At 46.8% G+C, this 14,214-nt stretch overlaps 7 protein-coding genes across 7 annotated transcripts; 3 read left to right on the top strand and 4 right to left on the bottom strand.

Annotated features, from left to right (window-relative positions):
• The first annotated feature begins 108 nt into the window (after window positions 1-108).
• F4822DRAFT_367809 (putative 3-oxoacyl--synthase) lies at window positions 109-1,795 on the top strand. Its single transcript, XM_051456219.1, has 3 exons — window positions 109-670; window positions 728-1,450; window positions 1,516-1,795. The coding sequence occupies exons 1-3, from the start codon at window positions 266-268 to the stop codon at window positions 1,675-1,677; spliced, it is 1,290 nt and encodes a 429-aa protein (XP_051310373.1). The 5' UTR covers window positions 109-265; the 3' UTR covers window positions 1,678-1,795.
• A 1-nt stretch (window position 1,796) lies between these two features.
• On the top strand, window positions 1,797-3,136 carry F4822DRAFT_367810 (ubiquinol-cytochrome C chaperone-domain-containing protein). The gene is made up of 2 exons (XM_051456220.1): window positions 1,797-2,415; window positions 2,497-3,136. The coding sequence occupies exons 1-2, from the start codon at window positions 2,058-2,060 to the stop codon at window positions 3,024-3,026; spliced, it is 888 nt and encodes a 295-aa protein (XP_051310374.1). The 5' UTR covers window positions 1,797-2,057; the 3' UTR covers window positions 3,027-3,136.
• Window positions 3,136-4,018, bottom strand: F4822DRAFT_367813 (dihydrofolate reductase-like domain-containing protein). Its single transcript, XM_051456221.1, has one exon. It carries the CDS (start codon window positions 3,894-3,896, stop codon window positions 3,246-3,248), a length of 651 nt encoding a protein of 216 aa, XP_051310375.1. The 5' UTR covers window positions 3,897-4,018; the 3' UTR covers window positions 3,136-3,245.
• Window positions 4,019-4,370: 352 nt separating this feature from the next.
• Window positions 4,371-5,489, bottom strand: F4822DRAFT_433143 (uncharacterized protein; the record flags this gene model as incomplete). Its single annotated transcript, XM_051461786.1, has 2 exons — window positions 4,371-4,828; window positions 4,946-5,489. 2 exons carry the CDS (start codon window positions 5,487-5,489, stop codon window positions 4,371-4,373), a joined length of 1,002 nt encoding a protein of 333 aa, XP_051310376.1.
• Window positions 5,490-5,808: 319 nt separating this feature from the next.
• F4822DRAFT_367825 (4-nitrophenylphosphatase) lies at window positions 5,809-7,371 on the bottom strand. The gene is made up of 4 exons (XM_051456222.1): window positions 7,154-7,371; window positions 7,073-7,094; window positions 6,951-7,019; window positions 5,809-6,889 (listed from the first exon to the last, which is right to left on the bottom strand). Exons 1-4 carry the CDS (start codon window positions 7,220-7,222, stop codon window positions 6,129-6,131), a joined length of 921 nt encoding a protein of 306 aa, XP_051310377.1. The 5' UTR covers window positions 7,223-7,371; the 3' UTR covers window positions 5,809-6,128.
• Window positions 7,372-9,307: 1,936 nt separating this feature from the next.
• Window positions 9,308-10,568, top strand: F4822DRAFT_367880 (nagb/rpia/CoA transferase-like protein). The gene is made up of 2 exons (XM_051456223.1): window positions 9,308-9,532; window positions 9,729-10,568. Exon 2 carries the CDS (start codon window positions 9,762-9,764, stop codon window positions 10,545-10,547), a length of 786 nt encoding a protein of 261 aa, XP_051310378.1. The 5' UTR covers window positions 9,308-9,532; window positions 9,729-9,761; the 3' UTR covers window positions 10,548-10,568.
• A 338-nt stretch (window positions 10,569-10,906) lies between these two features.
• On the bottom strand, window positions 10,907-13,218 carry F4822DRAFT_415697 (MFS general substrate transporter). Its single transcript, XM_051459253.1, has 3 exons — window positions 12,832-13,218; window positions 11,693-12,776; window positions 10,907-11,610 (listed from the first exon to the last, which is right to left on the bottom strand). Exons 1-3 carry the CDS (start codon window positions 13,093-13,095, stop codon window positions 11,234-11,236), a joined length of 1,725 nt encoding a protein of 574 aa, XP_051310379.1. The 5' UTR covers window positions 13,096-13,218; the 3' UTR covers window positions 10,907-11,233.
• Between the last annotated feature and the right edge of the window lie 996 nt (window positions 13,219-14,214).

The raw sequence follows: 14,214 nt of genomic DNA on the forward strand, positions 1-14,214 counted from the left end.
CCGTCGCAGTAGCGCGGATACCACTTTATCATACTATCGAGTATTATTTAACTGTCTTAATAGCTTCATAATAAAGCTAAACGAGGATATTCTAATAAATGACCATTCGCCATTTGCCATTCGCTAAGAAATATGATTTCTCAACAACTTCCAAATTCGCATTATTTTATGTCAGAATACTAAATTCAGATGGACTAACTAATTAAACGCAGTTCAGAAACACTGATATTCAAGAAATCTCAGGCTATCCTGGTCATGGCAAAGAATGCGCCGAGTCGTTGTCACAGGGCTCGGCGCCATTACACCCCTCGGCGTTGGTATCCGACATACATGGAATAGGCTCATCGCAGGACACTCCGGGATCGTAAGCGTCGCGAACTTCGAGCCACAGAAACGATGGCGCGACCTTACCAGTACCGTGGCCGGTATTGTTCCAAAGTCAAGTACTGGTGAAAACCAGTGGCGACCCGATGACTGGTTAACCGCTTCAGACCAACGGCGCATGTCTACATTCACTCAATATGCAATAGCCGCTACGGAAATGGCCCTTGAGGATGCTGCGTGGAAGCCACAAAAGCAAAAGGACCTAGAATCAACTGGGGTCTGTCTAGGAAGCGGCATCGGTAATTTGGATGATATGTACAACACCAGCATTGCATACGAGCAGGGTGTGAGTCTAGTCATATACTCTATTAAAGGGATCTCATTTACTAAACATCTACTATAGGGCTACAAGAAAGTATCACCACTGTTCGTGCCAAAGATTCTCATCAATCTGGCAGCGGGACATGTAGCTATGAAATATGGGTTTCAAGGACCTAACCATGCTGCAACTACGGCTTGTACTACAGGCGCCCATTCTCTAGGGGACGCCTCGCGCTTTATTGCATTTGGAGACGCCGACATTATGGTGGCGGGAGGGGCAGAGTCATGCATCCACCCTCTCACCTTTGCGGGATTCGGAAGATCTCGTTCACTATCTACCGCTTTTAATCACGATCCGCCATCAAGCTGTCGACCGTTCGACCGGCAACGAAATGGATTTGTCGTCGCGGAAGGTGCAGCAGTTGTCGTTCTAGAGGAATTCGAACACGCCAAGGCCAGAGGCGCTCGTATATACGCCGAATTAAAGGGGTATGGATGTAGTGGTGATGCTCATCATATGACGGCTCCCCGCGAAGATGGGTCGGGGGCATTTCTTTCTATGAAGAAAGCCCTAGAGCATGCAAAGATTAAACCCCACCAAGTCGATTATATCAATGCGCACGCCACTAGTACGCCTGTAGGAGACGTGGCGGAAGCCCTTGCTATTCATTCGTTAATGATGGGCGAGGAAGGACATTCTAACGAAACCCGAATTGCAGTGAGCAGCACTAAAGGCTCTCTCGGACATCTACTTGGAGCATCTGGGGCTATTGAAGCTATATTTGCAATTTTGGCTATCACTGAGGTCAGTCTCATTCAATCACTTCCTTAATATCTCATATTAAGTGTATATTACTAACTTCTTCGCAGAATACGCTTCCTCCGACACTGAATTTAGTCGATCCCGATGTGGGACCCAAGTTCAATTATGTTCCTCTTGAAGCTCAGCAAAAGGAAGTCAACGTCGCCGTATCGAACAGTTTCGGCTTTGGGGGCACCAATGCGACATTGGTATTCTCTCGATTCGGTTAATTTTCACAGACTTTATTGTAAGATACAACCATAATTGCATATAGAAGCATATATACTATAAAATGACGAACTCATGATCTATGTTCAATTTCACGTCTATAAGTCAAGTTGATATCCAATTCTTATAGTGGTCATCTTTAGGGAGTTACAAGTAGTGCTGTACCCGTACCCACCCTCTATAACCCCTGTAGCGGATCCCGCATTGGGACAGGGGTCCAAGCTCTAGCGATTTTTTCTAAATTTTCATCATTTTTCTCTGACGCGGGCATGTCAATGACGTGAACACCTACACCCAAACTACCTAGGTATACAAAGCAATTCTCGACTTTCCCATGCCGACACTCGCATATACCCTTGTATTCTCGAAACCACGATAGCAAATGGCGTGTCGAAGCTGCAGACGGCAGCTCGCCCTGCTAATTCGACAAGCAGCCACTACAACAGAAATCCAAAATGCTACCACGATACGACAGCTAGTTGTCGCCGGTACCCCCCGACTTGACCGGAGGAGGAATTTCAGCAGTACTCCCCGCCAACTAGGTTTCAAGGATGCTATGCGACGAGTATTCCAACGAACAGCCGAACCATATAAAGTCGTCCAAGCGACCGAAGACATATACAAAGCATGCGCTCGCGAAGCAGCATACAAAATCTCCGAAAAGGACAGGAAAGCCGGAACAATACCCAAGACAACAGAGGGCGAGGATATAGGAGAGGGAAGTACGATGTGGCATGAAGGTAATTGACTCTCTCTTGCCACTCAATTCCCTACTTATAGTCATTCATAATACGTTGCTAACACATTCGTCACCCCTCTAGACTTCAAACTCCCCCCCACCTTCAGCACCTGGTCGCAAGTCACCATGCTACACATGTACCTGGCCTTCGCACGCCTCCGCGACCTCGAACCCGACGCAGCACGGTCCTGGCAACAACAACTCGTAGACCATTTCTTCTTCGACGCGGAAGCGAAAATGGATCTCGAGCACGGCATATCGTCTCGCGGGCTACGACACAAATACCTAAAAGACCTTTTCATACAATGGCGTGGGGTCATCGCAGCATACGATGAAGGCGTTACGAAGGGCGATCCGGTGCTCGCTGCCGCAGTGTGGAGGAATGTGTTTAAGGCACGTGAGGATGTGGATTTGAGGTATCTGGCGGCGGTTGTTAGTTGGATGCGCTTGTGTCTGAAGATGCTCGATCAGATACCTGATGAGGCCTTGTTTATTCAGGCTCAGGCTGTGTATAAGTGGCCTGCGAAGAATGAGTTGACGCTTGTGGATAAGCCAGCAAAACAGCTAGAAGGATTAGGGACGACGCCGCCAATCCATAAGGTCGCGGCATAAAATGGGATCATGGGCGGGTGTATGATTATCTAGGGATGTGACGACGGCGCATGAATCTTAGAGGTATAAAAGCTGGTCCAGCGTATCATCACTCTACGGACACTGCGTATACCGCCCTGTAAAAAAGCGGCATGAAAAGACGAGTCTCAAAAAGAGACCTCATAATGTACATAACATATATCACCACATAGATCGTAAAAGTCAACTCCAATTACCTCTTCAATCCGTCCTCTCCCACATCTCAAACTCATACTGCGTACCATTCTCCTCCTGAATACCAGGCGGTACTATCTCCCCAGTCCAAGTATCCAATTCCTCCTTCGACCTCTTCACCCACCCATTCCCATTTTCCTTCTCGTCCAGCTTAAGCGGGAGAAACGTATCACACTCAAAATCCGTCAAAACCCTCGTCAACAACACCCTCCTCGCCTCCCTCAACTCCAGCGCAGCACCATAAATCTGCGCACCTCCGATAACAAACGCGCGCGCGACAGCCGTAGACTTGATATACTCAATAGCCTGTTCCAGCGAAGCCACTTTCACCGGTCCTTCTTCCGCCTCCTCTTTTTCTATGGTAGTATGCGACCGACTAACCACGATATTCAGCCGTCCCTTCAACGGGCGGAATTTAGTCGGTATGCTATCCCAAGTCTTGCGGCCCATGATCACCGCATTTAAACTCAGCCCTGCTAATGGGGGGGATGGCGGCAGACGCTTGGTGACGCGCGCGAAGTAAGCCATTTCCTTCTTAAGCCCAGTCCAGGGTAGTGTGCCGTTGCGGCCGATGCCCATGGTGCGCGTTGCGGCTACGATGAGCGTGAGTTCGGGTGGGAGGGGCATTTCTGAGTTTGAGGTTGAGGTTGAGGACATTGGCGTTGTTTATCTTAGATGTTCTCGAGGAAGTCTATTTAAAGCTGGGAAGTATTGAAAGTGAGATGTAGGATGTCAATTGCAAATTTTTGGTAGATTGAAGAGTGAGGTTGATAATTTGCAGTGGTAAATTGGGGATGGAGAGCCACTAACAAACAAAATTTTAGTGGTAATCCGCTATGCTATAGCGAACACCTGCCCCTTACTTCCAGGTCTCATGTTCGCCCAAATTTGAAGCATATTTTATCCAAAGCCCTATCATTTTCAAGATTCATGAAACAAGATTTATTTAAATTTAGAATAAGACATGATAATATATATTCCCGTATAGTAGCCGGTGATACATGAGACAATTCGTATATGAGGATCAAATTCAGAATTTCCTCGCTTGTCCTTTAGACCACCTTCACATAGGTCCAAGCAGACCACCCTCAAATATAGTCATTCGACCAGTGTCATTAGGACATCGGCTCTTTAAGCAGCGGCGGCGGCAACCCGTACTTGCTCTTTCTCATGCTCCTTAAGCCGCTGTTCCTCCTCCAACCTTCTTTGCTCCTCCCTCTTCATCGCCTCCTGAATACGCACGCGTTCCGGTACCAGTCCCTCCCTAGGCGACGTGATCTTCCACCCCTTCAACAACTCCTTACCTCCTACCGCAGCCATCGTCTTTTGCTCTACCAAACTATATTCCTCGCCCCTTTCCCTATCAAATTGGAACGGCTCCACCAGACTCACAGGCGGATTCGTAATAATACGTACGTTGCGCTTAGCATTACTCGTCGCGCTGTGCATCATGAGAGGGTGTAACAGGTACACATCCCCCACATTTCCCGTGGCCTCCACGAATTCGTCATCTGCGCAGGACTGTGCGATATTGGCGTACCATTCCAAATTCCTCTCTCGCGGGAAGTCGGGATGTGCTCGGGGAACCACTGTGATAGTGTCAGTACTCATAGCTCACCCAGGAACTATAAATCTCTCCTAGAAATATAAATCTCTCCTAGAAACAAAAGTCCCCACGAAAAACCAAAAGGAATAAAATAACATACTCCTCGGCGAAACCCCCTCCGGATGTTCAAACATCTGTCTCGCAACCCTCTCAATCGCGGGCGGACAAATCATAGTCCCACCGCCCTCCGTTACAATATCTGTAAACAGTGGAATAACCAACAAAGCCTGTTCAGGACTATCCAAATAATGCACAAAGAAATCACCATCAACATGCCAATTCACCAACTCCTTCGGCGGTACCGGTCTCCCCTCTCTTTCCGCCGTGCCCAAGTTAACAATCAATGAATCCCGCCACTGACGAGCCGCAGGCGCGATCCTATCTTCCCCACCGCATAACTCGCATATCGCGGCCCAGGCCTTAGGAGCGAATGCGCTGGCGTCGAAGACCCGGTGCGAGGGCATGTTGGTGCGTTCTTTGGTCCAGGTACGTTTGTCGGTGGGTGACATGCCTAGGCGTGTCCATACCCCATCAGTTACCGTGGCGGCTTGTTCGCGCGTGAAGCAGTTGGTGAGTTTGAGGTAGCCGTTCGCTAGGAAGAAGGCTTTTTGTTCGTCGGTTAGAGGGGCTGGTGGGGATGCCATATTGAATGAGAGTGAGTGAAAGGTAGATGAGCTAGTAGGACCGTGTTACCAGTCTACTTCAATCGAGTAGTAAGAAATAGAAAAATATATTCCTTATAAGTGGAAAATACTTGAATGAAGACAAATGGGAAGAAATATGAAGACAATCTTTCTCCTACCGTGATTCCTACCTTGACTTTATAAGGTTAGAAAATTCGTATCAGTCCACTACGCACCATCACGAGTGACGATATGCATCACGGCCTCAAAAGAGGCCGTCGAATCAATACGCACAATCCAACTCCCCTCTCCAGAGTGGTAGCTAAATAGTTACGCGGGGAAATCGGCATATCGAGCCGTCATTCCCAATAGCGGGAGCGGTTTCGGAGATGTATTGGAGAATTCGGTTACCGTTCGTTGGGCCGACAATGTTGCCCCGAAATTTGGAGTCGAATAAGACACTAATGATGGTGATGAATAATCTTCCAAGTAGACGAGAAGTGGATTCGCAATGTAGTATAAATTTTCGTCTGAGATATCTCCCCATCTATATGGTGAGTCTTGATCTGTCTATACTCGTAGTTATGTAATACCATAATAGAGCACCAAATCTATAAAATATTGAAGTCAAATCGTAGAATGTAGATGGAAAAATTACCGTTATGACGTCGCACCTCGAAGGTCGCTTAGCTTGTCGGCGTAATAGGCGGGGACGGCGACCGCATCAGCGGCCTCCCAATGTTCCTTTTTGTTAACTCCGGTGAGTACGGCTAGAGTACCACCCAGTTTTCCCTCAACACCGAATTGAATGTCCGTATTCAATCTGTCGCCGACCATACACGTTCTCGCTCGATCCAATTGAAACTTGCCCTCAATTGCGTCCATCATAGCTTGACTAGGCTTTCCCAAGGCAATCGGAGTCTGTCCGGTCATGTTCACAATGGGAATGGAGATCGACCCGGCGCCGGGGAAGAAGGTGTGACTCATTGGTAAGGTGCTGTCGAGATTGGTAGCGAGGAACGTAGCACCACGGCGGATATACTGGAATGCCATAGACAGCTTCAAGTAATTAATGTGGAAATCCAATCCCGCAAGTACAACACCGACATCCGGGTCCAGCAGCGAGCCATCGGCTAGGCCATTGAAATCCTCAGGCGTTATGTCACGGCGGAGGGCTGGATCGGTGCCGCCGATGAAAGGTATACCTTCGGTGCGTAGCTCAGTTTCAATACCACTCTCGCCAATAACAAATACCTTGTTGGGCGCGGGTAGTTTCAAGATGCGTGAAATGTAGATGGCTGATGAGTAAGCGGATGCGAAGATCTCTTCGACGTTGCTCGGGATACCCATAGCCGTCAACTTCTTTTGGTAATCCGGGCGGGCTTTTGTGGAGTTGTTCGTCACGAATACAATTCGTTTTCCTAGACCAACTTAGTCGCCGCCTCCTAGGTCGTATCTCGGGTTTAGGTGTGTTCGGCCTACCCTTAGATCTCAACATCTCTAATGTCTCAACGATACCCTCAAAGAGGTGGTCACCAGACCATAAGACTCCTACATATTTTCAGTCTTAGGTACCCTCTTAGGAATTGAATAGACAATCTAACCATCGCAATCGAGTAAAAAGACCTATAAAAATGAGTGAGATTTGTGGCTATGAGTAATGGGTTCCCCTGAAAATAACGCACGTCGAATTTATCAAGAAACTCATTGATGGCGGCAGAATCACCGGTTAGATATTTGGGTGATTGTAGCATATTTCGTCTTCTATGGCTCAATCTCGATATTGTGAAGTCACAGCTCTATGTTCAAAGATGTTGGTGAGATATTGCTATGTTTCGTTGGTGTTGCTGTCGATTTGTTGTGTAAGTGTGTAAGTTGAAAGGGGGATTAAGGTTCTAAGATGAATAGTTCCGGTGTTTGACTTCAAACACCTTCGGGGTCCGTTCCCGGTGCCGCCCGCTGAACGCCCGTCTTTTAGCGCTTAGCGACACGGGTATAGTGAACCTTCTTACACTAATTATTTCCCAACATTTATATACCGTATTTTCAACTTCAATATCTTATATGTTCAGATTGGGTTAATGACTTGTACGGAAATATTTTTAGTCTGTAACCTAGAACGACTCTATTTATTAGAATAGAATCCAGGGAAATCAAAATCGTACCACTACGATGCAATACCTCCCACGCAAGGTACCCGATAATCCCGGATCTACAAAGCAGCATTGCAGTACCGAGTAGGTAGCTTCTGCAAGTTTTCCTAGTCAACCCACGCTGCGAATTTATCAAACCGCCACTAGAATCATGAACTAATATTGTCGTCGGTTTGATAAGGTTTAATAGAATATCATGTTCTGTTAAGATCGGTCAAGTCCATCATTTTTACTACACCTTTCCGTCATGTTATACAGTTACCCGACGAAGATACAATATGAATTAGGTAGAGAGTACCGACAAACGACGTCATGTGGCGAGTAACCCTAGGATTTCATTACATGCTGCATTGAAACCCTACCGGAAAAATAACGTGCCTGGCATTTTTGGAGAAGATCGCATGTGAAGTTATCGCAGGAAATGGTTGGTTTGTAAGGCTATACCGCCATACCTAGGTAACCAAGGTGACGAATTAAGAAGCATTCAAGTACAACTCGACAGGACGCCCGATTTTATTGACACCAAAAAAAGATGAGTTGTTAAGTAACCACTCGGATGATAGCCTTTGGACGGGTTGCTGAATATAGTGAAATTCCCTCGCCAATTAACACAGAATCGTATAATGCCGTACCGAAAAGACTGCATTGTGTGTTACCTTCGTTTAAAAGTTTTGGGTATCTGAGGCAGGCTACCGTCGGGTGGTTACATAGAGTAATAACGTTATCATCCAGAAAACTTTCAAAATGGGTTGAGTGAGGTAGAATATGGATGATGACTTCTGCAGTAGGCTCGGGTCGATCTATCTAAGAAGTGGTCCACTATATTTCAACCCGGGCGCTAAAGGATGGAGCTAATCCAAAAGCGGGTCATTATCTTTGACCTTTAGAAACTCTTCGAATTTCTTCATCGTCATCATCCTAAACATCATGGAAAATGGAGTAACTCTGTAGGGGAAATAAGAGAGAAAAAAAAAAGGAAAGTTGGTTGGTATATGTAGTGGGGTTTCATGCATTGTAGATAGATTAATAAGGCTCATTGTGAGTGGGCGGCGGTTTTGTAACCCCGAATCGGTACCATTGTACATGTACAGTACTATGGTATTGTGTACGTACATCTATAAGTAGCGTAGGATGTAAATGTTCAAGATGTTCAATGTTGCGCAGAACCCCCACTTATCCACTATCAAATGCTACGGATCAATGACCCGCTTATCTGAACAAGCCTCTTCCCTGTCCCGCCCCTCCGGTCCATCCAAGATCAGTAAGCCCTACGTCAATCAACCCTTGAACACCCCGCTATACTTTTTTACTTTTTTATTTCTTTTTGTATCCAACCAAGGCCGAATGTTGACAGAAACAACCTAATTCATCACAACAAATCTTCCAACACATGCAAATAAGATCAGAGACATAGTCGAAATAGAAACTGCCTCTATTTGTCTCTTCTCAAACTTATCCTACTCCTATTCTATCTTCCATAGGTAGCTTAGCAAAGATTCCGATATCTCATATACCTCCAATCATATATCGTCATCATCTTCATGAGTCTAGTCGATTTGACAGGTACCTCTTATGCTACCTTAGTATCAAGCCCAATCACGAAATAACCGACTATTCAACGCCAAGGTACCTAGCGGATTAGCCACTCATAACGAGTGGATACACGCCTACAAACGAAGGATACTTTTGTATTCGATATTGACCCTCTAGGCTCGGGCATCGTGAACATCCATACATCCATCCCACGGAAACAAATCTATTTGAGATTCGTCTTCCCTTCTTTAAAAATCCACTTATACGTACTCAACATTCGACGATCACGAAAACTCATCCTTCCGTCTTATCAATCCATACATTAACTTAACCAGGTACTCATCATCAGCACTTATTAATAAGTTTACCCAAGTTTAGGTAGGTAAAGGTACCATACCCTAGCCAGCTATTTTTTTTATTCAAAAAATCACTCTACATATCAAGCTATCCTTCTACCCCACCATCATTGCTCACCGCAAACAACAACTCAGCATATCCTTCTAAACTTTTATAATCCTGTCGTCATATCCTTGACTCATTTATAATACATACTCATATATATCTATCTACCTAGGAAATTTAGGAGTCCACGACAAGACGATTGACCATGCCGGGAAAACAACCCAATTTATTCGCCTTCAACGACGTTGAAGCTCTTGCGCCAGCTCTACGATCCTACATCATCACATGTCAAAACGCCGGAATTACGCGCCATGGCGTATTTAAAGTTGCCGTTTCTGGCGGTTCCCTACCCAACACACTCGCAAAAGCTCTCCTTGCGCCCCCTAAATCCGACGACCTGGCAGTAAAATTCGACAAGTGGGAGATATTCTTTGCCGACGAAAGAGCCGTACCCCTCGACCACGAGGACAGCAATTACGGATTAATCAAGATGGAGCTATTGGACAAGATTCCCCCTGAGTTGGGACAACCTACCATACACCCAATCGACACCCAGTACCTAGATGATACACAAGAGCTAGCCGATCAATACGAGAAGACGCTAGTCAACTCATTCGCTAAAGGGGACTCCGTCAAACTTCCTATTTTCGACCTACTGCTTCTGGGCTCTGGTCCCGATGGCCACACCTGCAGTTTGTTCCCGGGCCACCCTCTTCTCCGCGAAACGGATGCTTGGGTGGCGCCTATTGAGGATTCTCCCAAGCCGCCACCCCGACGGATTACGTTAACGTTGCCTGTCGTCACCCACGCTGTTAAGGTCGCTTTCGTCGCTACTGGTGCTGCAAAGAAGGCTATCATGAAGGAAATATTCGAGCAAGGAAACGGTCTCCCCTGCGCTCTAGTCAACGAAGCAACAGGAGAACGATGCAGTTGGTTCACAGACAACGCCGCTGTAGAAGGCGTCAGTTTTCCTCGACGTGGATTCCTATAGGAATGAGCTGTGGCAATGGGGAGGGGATACGCTTAGCTGGTGTTACTTAGCGCGTCTAGGAAATTGGGAAGAAAAAGGCGCACGAGGAATCTCACAAGTCCGCGAGCGACTAATTAATGTTGCATGATTCGATTGACGACGTTTATTGATCCAAGTTAGAGATTTACGATGGGTACGAGGCAAACATTGAGATGTGCGCATTAATTGTATTGTCACTTAATGGAGGCGCGATAGGGCGCTTCCTTTCAGACAGACAGACATGAATCTGATACCAAATCACGAATGAATTTAGAGCTGTGGCGTTGATACAAACATACTCTCATGTGTTTACCTTAGAGCCTTTTCTGAGTAAAAACAGACTCGGAATATCGACTGTCCGTAATATTTGAGGAGTCGTGGCATATATCAACTCGTTCGTCTCGTCCTTTACACTATTACTCGTATCAATACCTTCCACTGGATTTCTATTAACCGCTTACTTCTAGCTTCGTAAAACAACTTGGTTTGTTGGTATAAATTGTTTGAAAATGCTAATATGACTTCGCTCACCCCAAGGCCAGTTTATATGCTTTAAAACGCTCAACTTCTCAACAAAACCTAGACAACGGCGTCAACCGTGTCTATCTCTTCCCTTATTATAGATCATCTTATTCCACTCAAGCCCCCCTGAACCCCTACCAGATAGTTTAGCGCCCCTCCAACTTCTTCTCCCTAACAAACGCCGCCGCTGCTAGCGCACTAACCGCCATAATCGCGACGGGGGCATAAGCCCACTGTACAGCAACCGCATAACACGCCCTGACTACCTCCGCAACCGCCGGTTCAAGCCCACGGATATAATCCAGACTCTGGCGAACTCCTTCCTCGATCTCTTTCGCCCTACCACCGTCCGCACCTAGAGATTCAGCGAGGCCGGTGCGGAGGACTTGTTGCAGGACAGCGGTGGATGTGCTGATGCCGAGAGATGAGCCGAGAGAGCGGAAGAGGTATGAGCACGCGATGGCGACGGCGACGTCGGGGGTTGATGTGTTAGCGATTATGGCGATTAGGGTTGTTGTTATTGCTGTCGTAGTATTAGCTTCCCAACACTCTCATCTTCTACTGGGGATTACAAGAAAAGGGGGCAAGGAAATATTTCAACATACACATCCCGGACCCATAAGCCAGAATACAAGAACCCAAAACAACCCCCAGTGTTGATTTCGCTACTGCGCCTGTGAACATCACCATTGGCACCACACTCAAAACCATAATCCCATACCCGAACATCGTGAGCCAATAATATTTCCCCGTCCGGCGCATCAACAACCCTCCCGACAATGAACCCGCCAGCCCAAAGAACGTGCTAGGCAAGAACAAGAGTCCTGACACAGTCGCCGACAACCCCATAGCAGCCTGGAAGAACAGCGCAAGGAAGAACGGCACACTAATCTGCGCCGCGACACCGAACAAATTCGCTCCATACGCTGCAAGCAATGGGGGATCCATGATGATATGCCCAGGCGCAAAGGGCTCCGCCGCGACTTTCGTCTCAATCAGCAAAAACAGACCAAACAACAACGGCGTCAGCGCCAACGGCACAACGGTCCAGCTCCTATCCCAACCCTCATTACTCCCATTATCCAGTCCAAACAACAGCGCAAAAACCGCCGCAACCAACACAAACGCGCCCAAGAAATCAATCCTAAGCACCTTAGCAGTCCAATGACTATGATCGATCCTCGGCAAATTTAGCACGAAGAATACGGCGAGCCACGCAACCATGGCGATGGGGAACTGTCCGGCAAACGCCCACCGCCATCCAATACTATCAGCGACAAGCCCACCGATAGGTGCGCCGGAGGACATACCGCTCGCGAACACGATATTAATATACCCCTGCCAAACGCCCCTATCCCTAAGCGCGACAATATCCGTCATAAGAATCGTAACCACGGCATTCATCCCCCCACCTCCGACCCCCGCCACCGCGCGCGAGATACATAACTGCAGTATATCCCGCGATAGACCACACCCCAGACATCCGATACCAAACACAGCGTAAGCAAAAAGTAGGGCTTCCTTACGCCCGAAAATATCGGATAACCGTCCGTAGAGCGGTTGGAAGGCGGTTAGGGTGAGGAAGTACGATGTTGATATCCAACTTGTGGAGTTTAATGCGTTGAGGTCGCTGCCGATTTTTCCGTAGGTGGCTATTGTGAGGGTTTGGTCCATTGCTACGAGGAAGATCTGATTTCATTCAGTACCTAAGCGACTTAGTTGTGGTTCATGAGGGTTCACTTACACCAATGGCTAATGCCGGCAACAGCGCCTTCATGTTAACTTTCAATTTTGGCGCATCCTCTTTCGGCGCGTCGCCGTCGGAGTCGCTGGTTTGGCCGTTTTCTACGTCTTCTGTGGCACTTATGCTCACGACTGATTTACTGGAGTCTGGAAATGTGCCATTGGAATTCACTTGCACGCCGTTGCTGACATTGGAGGTATTCGGCCTAAGTAGCGGTGCCGTCTCCGCCGTCTCTTCGGCGTGGATAGGGGTTTCGGAGGTCATTAGTATGAAATTTTTACTATATACACGAGATACCCTCCGAGCACAATGAAGAGAGGAATTGAATTAAATCACTTCCTCTCACCCTCACCGCCAACAATAAAAGAAATCATTACCCCTCCGAGAGGCGGAGGTTATTGCAGAATCCTCACACATCTCTCTCCATCTATAAGCCAACGGGTCCCGCATCTCCACACCGTCACATAATTGGCGGGGTTCGATTCGTTATCTCTAATTTCTGATTGATAATCCAATCCAACGGCAAGACTATGACTGATGCAGATAGATGTATATGCAGGTTGGTGATAAGGTTGGCTATACTATTCCCGACTCATAGTTTAGGATTGATATCTTAAATAATCTTCAACTCAACTTGTAAGACGTCAACACTCGCTTAAACTACACTCATTAATGCTGGAACACTTATGAGGTACACCTACGGTTTAGTTAAGGTTAACTTGGAGAATCAGTGAGACCGTAATTCGGGTAGATAAATTGCCCACTGAACACCTTTTGCTTTTCCCTCTTTTTTGTCTTTCAACTATCTTAGACTACCTACATGTACTCATACGATGGACCACGTACCCAAGTACTTAACGGCATGCAGTGTACGGCAATCACGATAATATCGTATCGGTATTGCATGCAGACAGTTCTCAAATTAGTAGCAACCTCGGTTCATAAGATGGTCAGCTAATGCACGTAGCCGCGGGAGATGTTCGTATGGATTTTAAATTGTGCAGATGGATTGATGGATCAAAGCAAGATAGGATGGATAGATGGATGGATGGATGGAATCCAGGCGTGTGGAATTTGTGTGATGCACTATCTCGGGTAATTACAGCACCTATCCGATGATACCTAGCTGCCTACAGACTGTACTGTACATATAGGAGTGGATGATGAGTGGATGCTACGGAGTACAGTAGGTACCTAACTGTGAGACACTGGGACTAAAAAGATCCAGGTATTTCCCAGGGGTCTATTTCACCTTCAAGTCAGGGGTCTGCCTCTCTTCAAGATCCCTTCATATTTCCATGTGGTAATAATAATAATCATATGTATATGTGTCAATGACAAATTCAACCTTGTATGCAAACAGAATTCAAAATAATTACCTAA

Source organism: Hypoxylon trugodes (genome assembly GCF_022578975.1).
Source record: "Hypoxylon trugodes strain CBS 135444 unplaced genomic scaffold F4822scaffold_9, whole genome shotgun sequence".
Classification (NCBI taxonomy): domain Eukaryota; kingdom Fungi; phylum Ascomycota; class Sordariomycetes; order Xylariales; family Hypoxylaceae; genus Hypoxylon; species Hypoxylon trugodes.